Source organism: Microcaecilia unicolor, chromosome 1 (assembly GCF_901765095.1).
Source record: "Microcaecilia unicolor chromosome 1, aMicUni1.1, whole genome shotgun sequence".
Taxonomy (NCBI): Eukaryota; Metazoa; Chordata; class Amphibia; order Gymnophiona; family Siphonopidae; genus Microcaecilia; species Microcaecilia unicolor.
In genome coordinates, this window is record NC_044031.1 from 130783886 (window position 1) to 130804247 (window position 20362).

A 20362-nucleotide genomic window follows, 5' to 3' on the forward strand; every position below is an offset into this window, starting at 1 on the left:
TTATTCTGGCCTCGCCGTTGCGAGACTCAATTGACCACTGTTTGTTGTGTAAGCCTGGAAGCTAGGGATACCCCACTTGTGAGACATATCAGCCTGCTTGTCTTTGGAGAAAGAGTAGTTACTTACCTGTACAGGTGTTCTCCGAAGACAGCAGGCTGCATATTCTCACAAACCCTCCCACCTTCCCCTTTTGGAGTTGTCTCCTCCATCTTTTGGATTTAACTGAGGGGCGTGTCCGCACGGCGAGCGGGAAGAGGTGTGCGCACATGCGCAGTACGATCGCTCGCGCGTCGGAACGCCGTAAAGAGATTTTGAGATTTTGCTTTAAAATCCTCCGGGGCCGACGTGGCGTCACCCACTTGTGAGAATATGCAGCCTGCTGTCTTCGGAGAACACCTGTTACAGGTAAGTAACTACTCTTTGCCTTGACACTTAAGTTTTTTATTGCATGTACCAGTAAAACATTTGCTACATTTTATAAAAACTAGTGTCTTAGTGCATTCACTTAGGGGATACCTGGATGGAATTGGTGCGTTGTTGGGGAGGTGACCTATGGCTATCAGACTTACTCCTGTTCCAGGGTAATGCATAGTTCACTCGGGGATTAGACTCAGCGACATTTATCCGCTGGCACAACGAGGGTGTGTCTTTGGAGCATGTTTTTTATCCTGATGGGACACTGTTTACGCTAGAAAAGATACAGAGACACCCCAGAGATGTTTTTGTATATTGTCAATTACAACGTTATGTTGCATTCCTAGATAAAGGTAGTTGATTCATTGTGGTTCTTGCTTAAGGGGATTTATTTGAGCAAATAAGGGAGATATAATATATGTCTGTTATTCACTAGACTATATCAAATATCTCCCATTAAAGATTTGAATCATTATGTACTCACTAGAACACAGACCTTGGAATAATGCCAGTAGAGCTTGATTTTTACCAGTTAATAAAGAGGATCACTGAACTTTCAGTGAGTGAAGAATTGTAGGAATGCCGACCTTAGGGTATTGTTTGAGCTTATTTACCCAACAACAGGCTTACTTTTGAGACAAGGTAGCCACACCGAATTGTTTGAAATGTGGGGGCCAGATTAATTCTTTTTTTTTTTTTTTAATGCTTGTGAGTTTGCCCCAAAATTAAATACTTTTGGGGGTCTGTAATACACTATCTTGAAAAACTTACAAACCAGAAATTCCCTCTTTCTCTGGCTAGATGGATAAATATGAATCTTTAAGAATCCAGGTGAAAGGAACTCACCTATTTATTTGAAAGGTGGCAATGATTGAAAGAAAAATAAACAATTATGAGTATGTGGGTTAGTGATACACCTCCTTCATTTTGAGGATGATGTAATTGTCTTCATGCTTTGATGATGCTGGAAAGATGTTCAGTGGTAACTTCCCAGAAAAAGAAGACATTATTTTACAACATCTGGGAGGCATACATAAGTCTGTTTATCACCAAAAGCTCGTAGCTTGGTTCTCAACTTACTATAAGTTTTTGACTGGGAGGAAAGTGAAATATCTGCACTGTGCTCATGCTTTTTGTGTGGGTTTTTTTCTGTTTTCTTTGGAGGTTTTTAGTGCTGTATCAAAATGCCTTTATAGTTTAGTGATTTATTAATAAAATAGTTAAGTACTAACTGAGGGTGGGTAGGGATTATGGGATCAAGTTTTGTTGTTTGCTGCCTGGAGGAGTCTGGGTGCTGAATGGTTCATGGAGGAGGAAGAGGGGTTGAAATTGTTTGAAAAATTAAACTACATGTGAGTAAGATTATTGTCATGTATTTTTATTCATTTGTTCAATAAAAACTGTTTAAAGTTATATGCATTTTTAACAACTGCTGAGTGGGTATCCCTCTCCATTAAACATTCCTATAGATCTAATGCCTGGATTTTAAAATCACGCAAATCAGTGTAAATATATCATCTAAGTAACTGAGAGTGGGGTAAGCTCCTCTTCAAAGTGAGTGGATGGCAACTGGCGAAGTTAAAAAAGTATTCTATCTGTAGTTTTTTTATACACAGTTGTTGAAAATTGTTACTTCCTTTTCATCAAATCATCACGGAACACTATTTCTGTACTAAAAATCAAACTGATGCACACAGAGAAACACATGCTATCTGCCACATCAGCGAGTCAGATATCCTCCTGCACTCCTCTCCCCCCTATACTATGCTCACACCCTAATGCGCATTTCAGTCACACCCAAACCATTAGCTGTATGGAAAGCACACTGCACAACATATTGACAAGATAGGCTTTCAGGACCTGCCACAGCTGGTCTTTTAAGAGTTTATTGGAGCATTCAGGAGGCAAGTAGCTTTCTTTCTTTCTCTTTTGGAAGCCAGGTAGAAGAGTGCTCCTCTGGTAGCAGTCCAGGTCAATCTGAAAACAAAAAATCATGGTCTAGACCAAGGGTGGGCAACCGTGGTCCTTGAGGGCCACAACCTAGTTTGTTTTTCAAGATTTCCATAATGAATATGCATGAGATCTATATGCATAAGCAGCACATGCAAATAAATCTCATGCATATTATTGTGGCAATCTTGAAAACTTGACTGAGTTGTGGCCCTCAAGGACCATGGTTTGCCCACCCCTGGTCTAGACTATCATAACACAATACAATACTGATGCTTACTCTTACCCTTCCAGCACACATTGAACACATCATCAATGTATGAGTACTTTGACATAGACACACAGGAGATCTAGGAAAAACTACTTCCAGAAATGATGCGCATGATCCAAGACCAGCTGAAGCGCATGGATGGTAGTCCAGTGCTGACAGGTCTGGAAGCAGTGGCCCTAATCCCTCTTGTTACAATCATTCAAGCAATATGCTGTAGCATGTAATCTATGCAGCATTATACTCTGCAGTACCCCTATTTGGGGAGCATAGCAGACCTATTAAAAGGGATATTTAAGTTTGTGCCCACATGGTAAAGCCGAAAAACATTTTTTGCTCGTTTTCACAGTAATTAGTAGCAATTGTGAAAGGAGCAAGAAGAGTGGGTGGCAGCATTGCTGGTCTTGTGAGTGGACAAGTTGCCATAGTTCCATGGCAAAAGGCAAATTCTGCAGAAGTTATGAGTAAAATCCAGGTCTCTTCATAGAATTAGTATACTGGAAGTAATGTTATGATAACATTTCTAATGAGCAAATGTCATTATCCTTATCAGTTGGATTTTATAAGGTCTCACATGATGTTTCTCCCTAGTGCCTTTTTTGGTTGATGAGAACACCAAAAGAATACTTGAAATCTGAAAATTTGGAAAATATATTTGCTTGATTGCATAATTATACTGCTAACGTCTAGATCAGTGGTTTTGACTAGAGCTTGATTAGACGATGGTTTTCTTTTTAAGTGCATCCACCTAAGTTTTTCTCAGAAAAAAATAATCATCCCAAAGCATAGTGTACTCTTCTTGAATCCAAATCAGGATCTAGGGAAATGGTATCTGTTACCTTAGAACAGCATATACTTTGAAGTACATCATCTATGTTCACTGTGATTGCAGCATGTATAGAAAACATAATTCTCTCCGTTTTTGCTACAACTTCTTAATGGGCATGGCAGTAAATTTTACAAGTTTGTGTAGGGTTTTTGTTTTGATTTTTTTTTTAATCAGTACTTTGGTGGATGTCATTTTTGCTGTTTTTGTTAATAGGTTTGATATCTTTGACAGGTTTTTGAATTTGAAAATTCAGGAGGGTGAGGCTCACAACATATTCTGCCCAGCATATGAGTGCTTTCAACTTGTACCTGTGGATGTCATAGAAAGCGTGGTTTCTAAGGAGATGGACAAACGATACCTTCAGTTTGATATTAAGGTAAAATGCAGCTCATGTTCAACTGAAACATGAGCCGACTACACTATGCTAACAGCAACAAGCCCGCTGTTCTAAAGGATGATATGTTACAGAGATCATTCTGCAAAATAACCTTGTGTTTTCTTCATTGTTCCCATGCAAACAGCTTGGACATAATGAAGTAGAATAGATATATTGGGGAACCCACTTCCTGCCTGGTTTGGCCCAAGATACCATAGGGCTTTACAGAAACCGATTCAGATGGACCTATCCACAGAACCCTATTACAGTGTCTGGTCAGTTTTTCTGACCCTTCCCCTGGACTGAAGTATGATAGTTCAGTTCCCTTTTTATTTCTGGAAGAATGAATGTTGTGTAGTTCTACTGAGAATCACAGGAATTCTGGGATCTTTGACAGTCTTGTTTGCATAGTGACTTTGGGTTCACTCTCACTTTACACCAGCTGATAGAAGGAAAGCAGCCAGAACTACTTAAAAAAAAAAATAAAGTGCCTGGCAGCAGTCATCCAAGGCTCCTTTTGATTGTTGGCATACCAAGTTTGCTTCCCAGCAAGTTTAATCCTGAGAAGATGACAGTGATTGTTTGTGTGTGTGTTTGTAGGCAGGTCAGCAAGTTTTGTTCTGCTCCTTTGGACTTCCAGCTCAATCTGAACCAAGTGCCAGGAGCCTTCATTTGCCTCTGTCTGAAAATTTTTCCCTGTTTTGTATTCCCTTCCAGTTATTTTAGTTGAGTCGTTGCAAAGACTGTCTTCAGTCAGGGCATGCAGCAGGGGATCCTTCCAAACAAAACACCTTGAGTTCTGGACCCTAACTGGCCACTGAATGTTGTCATTACAGGATGATACAGACTTTTCCCAGGAACTATCAGTGCTGCCTCTGTCACATTGGCATAGCCAAGGGTGGGCCCTGGTGGGCCCAGGCCCACCCAATTTGAGCTCAGGCCCACTCAGTAGCAGCACACCTATGGTGTGGATGGCAGGGATCCCCAAGCCCCACCAGCCAAAAACTGCCAACAACTGGACCTCCTGAATACTTTGTAAATAGAAGATCTTGGCCTGCAGCGACTGACACATACTGTTCACACCAGCCCCACAGCCTCCCCTTTGATGTATTCCTGCCTATGTGGAAACAGGAAGTTGCATCAGAGAGAAGGCTGTGGAGCCAACATGAGAAGTGCGTATTAGTTGCTGTTTACTGTTGGTGAAAATCTGCTATTTAAAAGGTATGCAGGGGACTTCTGGTGGAGACATGGAGCGGTGAGGATGTGGAAACGCACTGCTCCGGAGTGCCTGGGATAACCTGCACGCGAATAGCCCCGTTTCCCTGCTGAGCAAGAACAGTGATTCCCACGAGAACCTTGGACATAGATCTGAGAAGGCGGCGGAGCGAAGGGTGTCACGGATGGCCTCAAAATCAAGCTGCAAGGATACAAAAGATAAAACCCGGGCCGCCGATACCAAAATGACGGACAAGACCTTGCCATCGTCGCCATCGCCCAGCTCGCTGTGGGCGGCGGAGGTTACGGAGGAGGTGAAGACAGCAGTCAAGTAGGCGGTAGGAGTAAAACTGCAATTCATAATAGACAAATTTAGAAGGATTAGATGAGAAACATACCAAAATGTTGACGGAGCTACAGGCGATGCAGCAACGAGTGGTGCAGGCTGAGGAGGATATCCTGAGGGTGAAAGAGGAATATCCACGGCTACAGGCGCACCTCATGGAGGTGGAGGCGAAATTAGAAGATCTCGAAAATAGAGCAAGGAGGAATAACCTCAGGCTCGTGGGCTTACCGGAGGTTCTTCCTGAACGGAACCTGTGCCCCTTCCTCGAAAAATGACTACCAGAGACCCTGGAGAATGATGACTTAGCGTCTTCTCTCCGCATAGAAAGGGCACATAGACTGGGCCAAAGAAGAGAAGGAGCAGGCAGACCACGAGTGATTATTTTTCGCATTTTGAACTATGCGCGCAAAGTTTCAATCTTACAAGCATTGCGAGCAGGCAAAACCCTGGAGTACAAGGGCCAACGCATACTTTGCTTTCAGGATTACTCCTCAGCAGTGTCAGCAGCGAGAAAAAGCTTCGCTCCACTGTGTACCAAACTGTTTGGGCTGAAATATAAATTTAGCTTGCTTTACCCAGCTAAGCTCAAATTGATGGATAATGGCCAAGCGGTGTATTTCGAGAGAGTGGAGCAGGCAAATACCTATGTGGAAAAGATGGCGCAGCAGCAAGAAGGTTGAGGATCGAAGGTATTAACCAAAACGGCACAGTTAAACCATAAGGATCTATTGGATGTTGCTGATGGATTCAGTTGTATTGCAGTTGTTGATGTTAACTGTTGAAAGATAGACAGCTAAGCAAAACGAGAGAGAACTATGAGCACTCTCATATAGAAGACACAATAGTCATCTGGAGGACGCAAGAGAATGCTGGACTTTTCAGAGGGACTATCGGAACCCATCAGAGGGTTGGTGAGCAGGAACTGATCAATGTTGCAAAGGGAAAACGGAGGAGAATGACTAGGGTGGATTAAGGCGCTCTGTTCTGGTAATACAGGAGTTATGCCTAGAGGCATACAAGCGGAAAGTGGGTTGGGGGAGGGGGGTGGAGGAGGGATGGGAAGAGGGGAAGGGGGGTGGGGAAGGGATATGAGGGGGGAGGGTATGGGAGAAGGAAGGGGAGGGATTTTGAGTTTACGACACGACTGCTGGCTAACCCGGGACTTAGGAATAGGTCCCTCAGGAATGATGGTATGGGAGATTGCTGCTTGGGGAGTGGAGGCTGGGACACTCACTGGGCACGTTTATAAAATGGCACTGAAACACACTAACATGCAAAACATTCACTTTGAGCCAGGAGTGACATGAATACACTAAAGGTAATCACCTGGAATGTAGGAGGCATACATTCCCCGGTTAAGAGACAAAAAATTTTGAAAGCTCTGCACAATAAGAAAGTAAACACAGCGTTTCTACAAGAAACACATCTTACCCGGGAGAGCATGCTAAACTGAAGAAGTGGTGGGTGGGAGAATGGATTGATGCACCAGCTGTAGGGAAGAAGGGAGGAGTAATCACCCTGATTCGGAAAGGGCTTAATGTTGAGATAAAGAAAGTTTTGGCCGACCAAGGGGGTAGATATCTTTTGGCATCAGTAGTAATAGAGAGTCAGCCAATATTGTTAGGCAATATATATGCACCAAATACATTTGACAAAAAGTTCTACTCCCGAGTTATAAGTAACATCAAGATGTTAGGGGAGCTGCCCATCTTACTAAGAGGAGACATGAATGAAGTAATTGATCCTGAAATGGACAGATCTACGCCTACGGGAAGGGAATTGGCTAGATCAGAGAGGGGTGTCACACGAATATGCAATGTCTTTGGCTTGGTGGATGTCTGGAGAATGTTACATCCCACGGAAAAAGACTTCACACACATGTCCAGGGGCCCATTCGACCATGTCCCGAATAGACTATATATTTTCCTCCCCGGAATTGCTGACTAGAGTGGAAGAGGCTCAAATAGGACCAATAATGATATCAGATCATGCTTGGGTAAAAGTCCAATTGAGGTGGAGGGAAGAGAGGTCTGTAGGTGGTGCTTGGTGGTTTCCAGTTTTTCTTTATAGAGATAGTCAGTTTCCCACATTCCTGATAGAGAGATGGCGGGAATATTGAGACGCCAATGCACAACACAGGGAGGACCCCATCCTTTTTTGGAAATCCGCAAAGGCGGTTCTTAGGGGAGAACTTATATCTTATGTGGCATTCAAGAGAAAGGTTAGAATTTGGGAGGTGTTACGTTTAGAAAGACACGTGACACTGCTAAGGAAACAATATGGTCAAGGACATTCATTACTCATAAAAACACAATTGCTAGAAGCACAACAGGCTTTAAATGAACTCCTACAGGAGAAAGTGCAGAGGTCAACTGACTACTATAGATATCAACTGTATATATTCGCGAATAAAAGTGGGCGGCTACTGGCTAAGTTAGCCACTCAGAATTGGAAGCTAAGCGCATTTTAACAATGGTAGATGAGGCAGGCAAGAGGACTCACACTGACTCGGGGATTAATGCGGTACTGACAGCATTCTTTAAAAAGCTATACTCCAGACAGGAAGACCTAGTGACTCCGAGTGCCCTATATCTAGATATAAGGACCTACCACAAGTATCGGAAGGAGATTTAGAAGTCTTGAATGCACCAATAGCGGTTGAGGAAGTGGAATGGGTGGTTAAGCAAACTAAATTAAATAAAGCACCTGGACCAGACGGTATGCGGTCTGAGTTCTACAAATTGTTGAATGCTGAAACTGGTCAGGTGCTTACAGAGGTATTTAATACCTCCTTACAGCGGGGTTGGTTGCCAGCACATTTAAACAGGGCCCAGATTACGGTGTTGCCGAAACCAGGTAAGCCAAAGGATCGCCCTGACTCTTATAGGCCAATATCGCTCCTCAATATAGAAACAAAATTACTGGCTAATATCTTAGCAAATAGACTGTCATGATGCCTCCCTGATTTGGTAATGGAACCGCAAGTAGGATTCACCTGTGGGAGAGTAATAGCAAAGAACATGAGAAGAATATGGGCGGCCCTAGAAACGGTACAACTAGATCAAACTCAAGCAATGCTAATCAGCTTTGACGCTGAAAAGGCATTTGATAGAGAGGGTGGGACTTCCTTTTCAGCGTATTAAAGGCATATTTTATTTATTTATTTATTTGTTGCATTTGTATCCCACCTTATCCCACCTCTTTGCAGGCTCAAAGTGGCTTACAATACATCATGAGTAGTGGAAGAATGTTAGTAAATGAACATTTAGTATTACTACTACTACTACTTAGCATTTAGTATTGCAGGGTTTTGGTTGGCATGATGATAATAAAACAAAGTAATAGTATACAGGCAGATATTAAGAGACAGTTCTGAATATAGGTGGGCGGTTGTGCATATTCACATTGGTTGATCTTTGTGGTATGCTTTATTAAAGAGATGGGTCTTCAGTAATGAGCGGAAGTTCGTTCTTTCGTAGATCAATTTCAAGCTGCGTGGCAGTGCGTTCCATAACTGTGTGCTCAGATAGGTAAAGTTTGACCATGCATTAGTTTGTATTTCATTCCTTTGCAGCTGGGGAAGTGTAGATCAAGGAATGTGCGGGATGATCTTTTGGCGTTCCTAGGTGGTAGGTATATCAAATCTGACATGTAAGCTGGTGCGTCTCCATGGATAATTTTCAAGGTCATTTTCAAAGCACTTAGCCTCCCAAAGTTCCATAGAAACTTATGGAACTTAGCCTCCCAAAGTGCTTTGAAAATATGCCTCTTTGTGAACTAGTGAGCATACCTTGAACGCGATGCGTTCCTTAAGTGGGAGCCAGTGTAGTTTTTCCTCGTAAGGGCTTGGCACTTTCAAATTTGGCATCGTCGGTCTCTTTGCCCGAGCAGTGGAGGTGTTGTATACTGATCCTACAGCACAACTGTACGCTAATGGGCAACTTTCAGAGTGGTTCCCAATTCAGAGGGGCACAAGGCAGGGATGCCCACTGTCACCGTTACTCTTTATTCTTACTGTGGACCCTCTTTTATGGGAGATACAGAGTAATACTGATATCACAGGGGTCCAGATTAAAGACCTAACATTTAAGACAGCGGCATTCGCAGACGACCTTTTAGTGTTAATAACAGACCCCCGCTGCTCCTTGCCTCATTTGATGGAAAGTCTGCAGGAGTACAGGGACTTCTCCGGGTTTAAGTTAAATTATTCAAAATCTGAAGCATTGGCTAGTTCAGAAGATATTGCAAAAGAGTGGGGTCCTGGATTTCCACTTAGGTGGGCACAGGGGGCATTCCGATACTTAGGAACTAGATTAACCATGGATACTCGACAGCTCTATCGGCTCAATGTAACACAATTGATACAAGACACAAGGGATCAGCTTTCTAGATGGGACTCCCTGCCTCTGTCACTCATGGGAAGAATACAGATATATCGCATGATAATTTTTCCCCAATGGCTTTATATATTGCAGGCACTGCCGATTAGACTCTTGAGAAAAGATCTGATAACGCTCCGGAGGTTAGTGGTATCGTTTTGCTGGGCGGGTAAAAAACCTAAGATGAAATGGCAACACCTGGTGGGGGCTCAGAGGCGGGGAGGCCTAGGTTTGCCGGACATAACCACATATAATAAGGCTTGTTTAATACGTCACTTAAGGGATTGGATCTTGGGGACAAACACATAAACAGATATGGAAATGGAAAAGGCATACTTTTCCCCGTGGCACGTGAACTATTTATTGCATGTGGCGTGGGAAAAGATACCCCAGAGGGTTAGACATAGCAGGTTATTAGAACCTCTGAGATGGATATGGAGAGAGGTGTTGCAAGCCTGGGGGCAGGACCCGACTAGTAGTGTGTTTTTGCCCCTACAGGGTAATGAGGACTTTCCGTCAGGAAGTGATAACAGAATATTTCATAGGTTTAAGGAAAAGGGTATCACGTTGCTGGAGAGCTTTGTACAGGAGGATGGAGTTATGGTGACCACACAAGAATTCATAAATACCTGTTCGGGGGGACCACATGGCACTTTTTGCATATCATCAGCTTTCACAATACGTACGCAGCCTTCCACGGGAAACCCTGCAGCTTAGTTTTGGGAGGAGGATGAGGGAGTTCCTGGAGGGTGATGCTGTAGGCCAAATTTCAGTCTCCTAGTTTTATAAGCTATTGGAAAGGGAACAGCCACCACGGGAAGTAGCAGAGATAGCAGCACGGTGGAGTAAAGATATGCAGAGACCAATATCTGAATCACTTATACGGAAGTCATTAATGGGGATAACCCGAATAGTGCATAGCGCAGAACTTCAGGAATGCCAATTTCGTGTAATACACAGAGCGTATTTTTCTCAGAGGAGGGCATTCCATGCAGGCGTAGTTGATGAAGACAGATGCCAAAAATGTAAGCTAGAAGGAGCTACATTCGTACACTGCATATGGCAATGCAGATATATTTGGCAGAGGTTGGAGAACTTTTTTAGAGAGATCTTGGGACGTAGAATTAATCTCACATTTGAAAGCATAATGTTTCTTTCGGGGAGTCAAGGGGGAAGGGGTGCCAAGGGTGAGCAGATGCTGACACATAAGGCTTGTGTATTGGGTAAAAAGTGTATTCTCAATTGCTGGATATCTGACCAACCCCCCTCTTTTTGGTACTGGAAAAATAAGTTTCACCAACTCATGCTCTGGGAATCCCGAGGGGCGAGACTATCACCAAAGAGAAGGGTGCACTTTCTGACAATCTGGCAGCCATACATTAATATCATGTCTCCTAGAGCAGTGATGGCGAACCTTTCAGAGACCGAGTGCCCAAACAGCAACCCAAAATCTAATTATTTATCGCAAAGTGCCAACAGGGCAATTTAACCTCCCTTCCAGTTCCAGGATCCCCCCTCCCTCCCTCCCTCCCTTCGAGTTCCAGGCCCCTTCCCTCCAAATTTTAAAAGTCATCTATCTTACCTCGTCGGGGTTAGGGCAGCAGCAGCAGCGGTAAAAAGCATGCAGGCTCGGCTCGGTGCTTAGTTCAGTTTCCAGTTTTCCCTTCTCACTCTCTCTCAGCTCTGGTCCTGCCCTCATTTCCTGTTTCCGCAAGGGCGGGACCAGAGCTGAGAGAGAGAGAAGGGAAAACTGAACTAAGCACCGAGCCGAGCCTGCATCCTGCCGCCCTAACCCCGACGAGGTAAAATAGATGACTTAAAATTCAGAGGGAGGGGGCCTGGAACTCGAAGAGAGGAGGGAACGAACTTCCGGTGGGTGAACGAACTTCCGGTGGGTCTCTCCTCCGCTCCGACACAACTTTGAACTGCTAGCACGATTGCGCCAGCAGTTCATAGTGGCAGTACAACTGTGGCTGAGGCGACAGCGCACGTGCCAACAGAGAGGGCTCTGCATACCCTCTCTGGCACGCGTGCCATAGGTTCGCCATCACTGTCCTAGAGCGTGCAGCCAGGTCCTGAATAGACTACCGGAGGGGAGGGTTAGATGTGGGGAGTGATGTCCTGTGGCACCAGCAGGAAATATTGTTATGTAGGTATATAAGTATGTCATTATTAATAACTATAATGTTGAAATATAGAGGGGGGGGGGGAGGAGGGGTTGGACTTATTTTCCTGCTGAGATTGCAGCTCGTGAGGGTCACAAGAGCCAGGACCCTACGAGAAGCAGATATTGTTTAGTCCGGTGGAGGGGGGATCTCCTTGTGAAAGGCTGATCTGGGAGGAAGGGGAGAAAATGAAAAATGTATGATGGTGGTCATGTCAACCTGTTTTTAACCAGGCTGTTTGGTTTGGTTTATTACAAAACGTATCATGCGATTGATGTTGCTTAAACATGTTATACCATCAATAAAAATGTTGAAATATAAAAGGTATGCGGGGGGGGGGGGGGGATGTTTGAGATACCATATCGCATGCAGGAGAGAGAGGGAGAGACCAAATCACTCATGGGACAGGGTGGAGTTCTGCCCACCTATCTTGGGCCCAGACCCACCCAAAATTGGGTGTCTGGCTACGCCCCTGCTCTGTAGCATCTCCAGCTAACCCTAAACCAGGAATCAAACCCAAGTCCCTCCATATGCTAAAGTATGGTAATGCCACCATGCCATCTGCCTGTCTTTCTAATCATGGTTTTTCAATTGCACCCCTGATAACCAAGAAATTGTCCAAACTGAGGAAACCAAGATAATCTGCTCACTTAGTAAAGGAGTTTAAGGAATAGTTTTTCTTAGCATATAAAGTCACTATTACAGTTCCATAGACTAGCATTTAAGGGTTTTTTTTTTTTACAGTTACTATAGTATCAGTATAAAACACAGCTAATAAGCACAGGAAACCCCAATTTAGACTTTAATTCCCACACACCCACTATTACTCCCACCCACCCTTGGCCTGACCTCTGATTTATTGGCCCTTGAACCAATTAGGAGGCTACAAATTTATCAGCCAGTAATTAGCTCTTAGAAATACAATCTACTTAGATCCATAGATGGGTTCCTATTACTAATAATAAAACAACAATAATAATAGTAATAAAAACTGGAAATCTTAGGGGACATTAGTTTATATATTCACACTCTATTAGCAACTTAATTAAGAAATCACCAATAATAAGATGCAGGCAGCAGTCCAGCAGTGAGATGGGGAATTTCCAGTCTTTTGCATTGTGTCACATGTTTGATTATCTTCCAGTTGTGAGAAGTTGTATGTGTACTCAGTGCAAAAAGTTCCTAGCACTTAGGGATCTCTGGAGGCTAGAATAGCAGACCTGGAGGAGTTGAGGCAGATAGAGAGGTTTACAGAGGAGGCCTACGAGAACATAGTAGAGAAGTCCCACATCCAGTCTGGCAACCTCTGTGCTGCCATAGAGGAGAAAGGTCTGAAGGGAAGGGAGAGCATCACTGTGGAGAGATAGGAAGTGATCCTGTAGCCAGGACATGCCCTCCAGGGGATGCAACATCCTCTCACACCGAGGATATGTCTCCAGGGGCTTCTGCCCAGAAAAGAAGGGTTAGGACTGTCATTATTATTGGAGATTTGACCATTATGAATGTAGATAGCTGGGTGGCTGGTGGACGTGAGGATCAGTTGGTCACTTGACTGCCTGGTGCGAAGGTGGTGGCGAAGGTGGTGGACCTCATACAGCACCTAGATAACAGTGCTGGGGAGGAGCCTGCTGTCTTGGTTCACGTGGGTACCAATGATGTAGGAAAATGTGGGGGGGGGTGTTCCGGAAGCCAAATTTAGACTCTTAGGTAGAAAGCTAAGCATTTTCAGAAGTGCTCCCTATTTCATGTGCCGGGCCCAACAGACAGGTAAAGCTCCGGAGTCTCAATGCATCAATGAGGCAATGATGCAGGGAGGAGGGTTTTAGATTTGTTAGGAACTGGGCAACATTCTGGCAAAGAGAGAGCCTGTTCGGGAAAGATAGGCTGCACCTTGGTTATTACTCTATTTACCATTAACTTAGATTTTCTAAATTTAAACATCTATAGCTATCCCAGTATGTTGATAAAATTGTACTGTAAAATTGGATTCTTACAACAAATTTACTTTCTTATGCATTATTCCTTGTTATGTATCCTATACTGTTTATTGTAAGCTACATTGAACTCAAACTTATTTGGGATAATGTGGGATATAAATGTCACAAATAAATGAATAAATCCGACTGAAAATAATAAGAATCAGCATAAGAAATGGCATGTCAAATGCAATGTGCTGATAAGGGAGGCAAAGAAAGACTTTGAAAAGAAGATTGCATTGAAGGCAAAAACACATAGTAAAAACATTTTAAGGTATATTAGAAGCAAGAAGCTGGCAAAAGAATCAGTTGGACCGCTAGACGACAGAGGAGTAAAGGGGGCACTCAGGGAAGTCAAGGCTGTAGCAGAGAGATTAAATTAATTTTTTGCTTTTGTCTTCACCGAAGAAAATGTGGAAGAGATTCAAATGCCAGAAATGGTACTCAATGCTGATGAGTCAGAGAAATTGAATCAAATCTTTGTAAACCTGGAAGATGTAATAAGGCAATTTGACAAATTGAAGAGTAGCAAATCGCCAGGACCAGATGGTATACATCCCAGAGTCTGATAGAATTGGAAAATGAACTTACAGAACTATTGTTAGTAATATGTAATTTATCTTTAAAATCAAGCATGGTACCGGAAGATTGGAGGGTGGCCAATGTAACACCATTTTTTTAAAAGGGTTCTAGAAGTGATCTGGGAAATTATAGACCGGTGAGCCTGATGTCGGTGTTGGGCAAAATGGTAGAGACTATTATAAAGAAGAAAATTACAGAGCATATACATAAGCACAGATTAATGAGACAAGGCCAACATGGATTTAGTGAAGGGAAATCTTGCCTCACCAATCTTCAACATTTCTTTGAAGGGGTGAACAAACGTGAATAATGGTGAGCCAGTTAATATTCTGGATCTGGATTTTCAAAAGGCATTTCCATATCATCATGCTGATCAATCCATAGACTGGTGGGTTGTGTCCATCTACCAGCAGGTGGAGATAGAGAGCAAAGCTTTTGCCTCCCTATATGTGGTCATGTGCTGCCGGAAACTCCTCAGTATGTTCTCTAACTCAGCAGGTGGTGGTCACACACAGCAGCAGCTCTGGCTAGGTCTCCAAGCCTAATTTTTAGGTTTTGTTGAGAACCTGGGGTTGAGGGCTCTTCTTGAGCAAGTGCAAACCTGGTGGTGCCAGGTCCCTCCTTTTCTCCCCCCTCCCGCTGGCTCTGTTGAAAAAAAATATATATATATTTGGACTTCCTTAAGGGCGTTTATTTCAACGTTTATTTCAACGTTTATTGCAGCTACTCACTGGGACACCAGTTCGTTACAGCTCGGAGCGAGAAGCAGGTAATTTTTACCTTTTTGTAGCGGGCAGGGGGTTCCCCGATCGGTCTCCACGTGGCCTATGGCGTTGGAGGGCAAGGGCGCAAAGAATCACTCCCCGGACCGCGTGTGCGCTTCTAGCGGGGATGCAGGGGTCTTAAAGTCTGATTCGCCCTTGTTGGCTGTCAGTTTGGAGGCCGGTCAGTGTACCGGTTCTTCCTCCGGTGCGGCGGTTTTTCCCGCCATAAACGCCCATCCCCCGCTGCTCGCCTCGGCCATCTTGGCCGGCCACTCTGCTCGGACGGCTTCTTCTTGGGCCGCCCTTGAGGTGGGAGATGTTAATTCTATGGCCGCCCTCGATTTGGGCGACGGCAAAAAAGCGGCCAAAGTTAAGCGCCATTCTTCCCGCGCGGCTCCCTCGCGGAGTGTCGCGCCGGACACCATTTTGGATGTGCAGCATGTTTCTCCCCCGTTCTTGCGAGCGCTGGTTGAGGGTGCGTCTAGGGCTGTGGCCCAGGCTGCTGAAGTGCACAGTCTGGGGGGTTTCTCCCCTGAGTTTATTTTGCTGCTGCATCAGGCCTTCCTTATGCAAAACGCTGCCCCGGCTCCCTTGTCCGATAAAGGGGTTGAGGCCCCCGGAAGTAAACGCCCTCGGGTGGATTTCCAGGCCTTAGAGGACTCTGTCTCCTCTGATGTAGATGAGGGCAGCGTATCTGGGTTCTCCCAACGGTCCTTTGGGGATTCCTTGGAGGAGACAGATTCCCGCTCGGATGGAGCAGATTTTTCGCTCAGAGGACTTGCCCAACCTGTTAGTGCAGGCCATGAGCATTTTGAAGATTTCCTCTCCGGAGGATGTCTCTCCCTCAGCCCCTGTTGGCTCCACCATTATGCTGGGGACGAAGCGCACGCCTAGAACCTTCCACGTGCATGATGTCATGCACACCTTGATTTCGGCTCAATGGGATGTCCCGGAAGCGAGCCTCAAAGTGGCTAGGGCTATGTCCCGCCTCTATCCTCTGCCTGAAAGTGAACGGGAGGCCTTTCTTTGGCCTACCGGGGATTCTTTAATCACTGCGGTGACTAAGAAAACTGAGTTGCCGGTGGAAGGTGGCACGGCCCTAAAGGACTCCCAAGACAGAAGATTGGAGGCAGCCTTAAGGTCGTCCTTTGAGGCGGCTGCTTTAAGTTTGCAGGCCTCAGTTTGCGGCTCCTATGTGGCCAGGGCATGCCTGACGATTGTGCAGCGGGCTTCCCCCTCGGATCCTTCCTTGAGGGCTGATTGGCCGGCCCTGGAATCGGGCTTGGCTTATTTGGCAGACTTGCTGTATGATGTCTTGAGAGCCTCGGCTAAAGGTATGGCTCAGACAGTCTCTGCGCGGCGGTGGCTTTGGCTGAAGCATTGGTATGCTGACCACGCCTCTAAGTCCCGCCTGGCTAAGTTGCCTTTTAAAGGCAAGCTGCTCTTTGGGGTCGAGCTGGACAAAATTGTGACCGATCTCGGCATGTCTAAGGGCAAGAGGTTACCAGAGGTCAGGGCTCGGGCCAGTGCTCGCCCCAGTAACTCCAGAGGACGGTTTCAGGAAGCCCATCGGTACCCGCCCGGAGCAAGTCGGGCTCCTCTGCCCCCTCTTCCTTCAAAAGGAACTTCTCCCCAAGCAGCATTCCTTTCGCAGAGACCGCCGTCCCGGAGGTGCGCCCTCCGGTCCTCCCCCAGGGTCTCGTACCCAATGACGGGGCCCTGGTCCATGGCCCAGTGCAGATTGGAAGACGCCTGTCCTCGTTTCTGGGTGAGTGGACCAGGGTAACTTCAGACGCTTGGGTGCTGGAAGTCATCAGAGACGGCTACAAGCTAGAGTTCTGCCGACCCTTAAGAGACGGGTTTGTACTCTCTCCCTGCAAGTCTCCGGTCAAAGCTGTGGCAGTGCAGCAGACTTTGGACAATCTGATCCGCCTGGGTGCGGTCGTTCCGGTGCCAGAAAATTAGCTTGGCAAGGGACGTTACTCCATTTACTTTGTGGTACCAAAGAAAGGAGGTTCTGTACGGCCTATCCTCGACCTCAAAGGGGTCAATCGGGCCTTGAAAATTCGGCACTTTCGCATGGAGACTCTCCGCTGTTATAGCGGCAGTGAAGGCAGGAGAGTTCCTGGCATCCTTGGACATCAAGGAAGCGTATTTGCTTATTCCCATCTGGCCTCCTCATCAACGCTTTCTGCGTTTTGCAGTCCTGGGCCGACACTTCCAGTTCAGAGCCCTCCCGTTCGGGTTGGCTTCTACTCCGCGGACCTTCTCCAAAGTAATGGTGGTCATCGCGGCCTTCCTGCGAAAGGAAGGAGTACAAGTCCATCCTTATCTGGACGACTGGTTGATCCGAGCCCCCTCTTATGCAGAGTGCGGCAAAGCTGTGGACCGGGTGATTGCTCTTTTGAGCTCCCTGGGGTGGATCATCAACTGGGAGAAAAGCCAGCTGCGCCCGACTCAGTCCCTGGAGTATCTGGGAGTTCGATTCGACACCCAAGTGGGCAGAGTGTTCCTACCAGACAATCGGATTGTCAAGCTTCAGGCTCAGGTGGACCAGTTCCTAGTAGCTTCTCCTCTTCAGGCTTGGGACTATGTGCAGCTGTTGGGCTCTATGACGGCCACGATGGAAGTAGTGCACTGGGCCAGGGCTCATATGAGACCACTACAACACTCTCTGCTGCAGCGCTGGACTCCTGTGTCGGAGGATTATGCTGTGCGCCTTCCCTTGGATCCAGCAGTGCGCAAGGCGCTGAGCTGGTGGCTGAAGACAGACAAGTTGTCTGCAGGAATGCCTCTTGTGACCCCGGAGTGGATTGTCGTCACGACGGACGCCTCTTTGACGGGCTGGGGAGCCCACTGCTTGGGAAGGACAGCGCAGGGGCTCTGGTCTCCTGCAGAGGCAAAGTGGTCTATCAACCTCCTGGAACTCAGAGCCATTCAGTTGGCGCTTTTGGAGTTCCTCCCGTACTGGTGTTGAGCCAGTACGGGTCCTGTCGGACAATGCCACGGCTGTGGCCTATGTCAACCACCAGGGAGGTACCAAGAGCGCCCCTCTAGCCAAGGAGGCCATGAATCTATGCCAGTGGGCGGAAGCGAACCTGGAACAGCTGTCAGCGGCCCACATTGCCGGAGTCATGAATGTCAAGGCGGACTTTCTCAGTCGCCATACCTTGGATCCCGGAGAGTGGCAGTTATCGGCTCAGGCGTTCTTGGACATCATGAAGCGCTGGGGCCAGCCGAGCCTAGATCAGATGGCGTCATCGGCCAATTGCCAAGTGCCGCGCTTTTTCAGCAGAGGACGGGACCCTCGATCTCTGGTAGTAGATGCTCTTCTCCAACAGTGGCCGACACAGGAGCTTCTCTATGTGTTCCCACCCTGGCCCATGTTGGGCAGGGTGCTAGACCGGGTGGCAAAGCATCGAGGCCGGATAATCCTGGTGGGTCCGGACTGGCCCAAACGTCCCTGGTATGCGGACTTGATCAGGCTCTCAGTGGACGACCCTCTGCGACTGCCAGTGGAGCAGGGTCTGCTGCATCAGGGTCCCGTGGTGATGGAGGATCCCTCCCCCTTTGGTCTTACGGCCTGGCTATTGAGCGGCAGCGTCTGAGGAAGAAGGGCTTCTCAGACAAGGTCATCGCCACTATGCTGAGAGCGAGGAAGCGCTCTACTTCTACTGCTTACGCCAGGGTTTGGCGTACCTTTGCAGCGTGGTGTGAAGCAGGCTGACTTTCTCCCTTCACTGCTCCAATCTCTTCAGTGTTGGCGTTCCTGCAAGAAGGTCTGGAGAAAGGCCTGTCGCTCAGTTCCCTCAAAGTCCAGGTAGCAGCTCTGGCTTGCTTCAGGGGCCGCCTGAAGGGTGCTTCCCTGGCTTCGCAGCCAGATGTGGTACGTTTTCTCAAGGGAGTTAATCACCTGCGCCCTCTTCTGCACTCAGTGGTGCCTGCGTGGAATCTCAACCTGGTGCTAAGAGCCTCGCAGAAGCCGCCTTTTGAACCCTTGTCGAGGGCATCTCTGAAAGACCTGACTTTGAAAGCAGTCTTTTTGGTGGCTATCACTTCAGCCAGAAGAGTTTCCAAGCTCCAGGCACTATCATGTCGAGAGCCTTTCCTGCAGTTCACTGAGGCAGGAGTGTCTATTCGCACAGTGCCTTCCTTCCTGCCCAAGATTGTTTCTCGCTTCCATGTGAATCAGCAGCTCTGTCTCCCATCCTTTCGTAGGGAGGACTACCCAGAGGAGTACTCTGCTCTCAGATATCTAGATGTGAGACGAGTCATCATCAGATACTTGGAAGTGACCAATGATTTCCGGAAGTCGGATCATCTGTTTGTCCTGTTTGCAGGTCCTCGCAAGGGTCTGTAGGCTGCTAAGCCTACAGTGGCAAGATGGGTCAAGGAAGCCATTGCAGCAGCTTATGTGGCCGCGGGGAAGGTGCCGCCTATCCGGCTGAAGGCTCACTCCACTAGAGCTCAGGCGGCCTCGATGGCAGAGGCCGGGTCCGTCTCCTTGGAAGAGATTTGCAAGGCGGCAACTTGGGCATCGGCCCATACCTTCTCCAGGCATTACCGCTTGACTGTGGCTGCTCGGGCGGAGGCCCGGTTTGGAGCTTCAGTGTTGCGGTCAGGGATTTCAATGTCCCGCTCTGGGTGAGTACTGCTTCGGTACATCCCACCAGTCTATGGATTGATCAGCATGATGATATGGAAGGTAAAATTATGTATCATACCTGATAATTTTCTTTCCATTAATCATAGCTGATCAATCCATAGCCCCTCCCAGATATCTGTACTGTTTATATTCTGGTTGCATTTCAGGTTCAAGTTTAGTCTTCAGTTCCTGTTCAGGAGGACTTCGTGTTCAAGTTTTTCAATTGGATTCTTCAAGAGTTGAGACGAGTTTGTGTTACAGTGAGCTGCTGCATTCCTCTCCCCTCCGTTTTACGGGGCTGGATTGAGACCTAAATTCTGCTGGCGCTCCCTCCCGCTTCGTGCGGCTGTAGGGCAGCTTTGTACCCTCCCGCTTCGGCGGTGTTAGGGTCAGTCAGCTCCTCCCGCGGTTGCGGCAGGTTAAGCCAGATCCCCCCGCATCAGCGGGGTGGTG

At 46.7% G+C, this 20362-nt stretch overlaps 1 protein-coding gene across 4 annotated transcripts in view; it reads left to right on the forward strand.

Moving 5' to 3' along the window:
• ANKIB1 (ankyrin repeat and IBR domain containing 1) overlaps window positions 1–20362 on the forward strand; it is a 410970-nt gene that overhangs the window by 238892 nt on the left and 151716 nt on the right. For all 4 annotated transcript variants that reach the window (XM_030200246.1, XM_030200271.1, XM_030200262.1 and 1 more), the window contains exon 8: window positions 3693–3837. In XM_030200246.1, the coding sequence (XP_030056106.1) occupies window positions 3693–3837 (145 nt within the window). The remainder of the gene's footprint in view (window positions 1–3692; window positions 3838–20362) is intronic.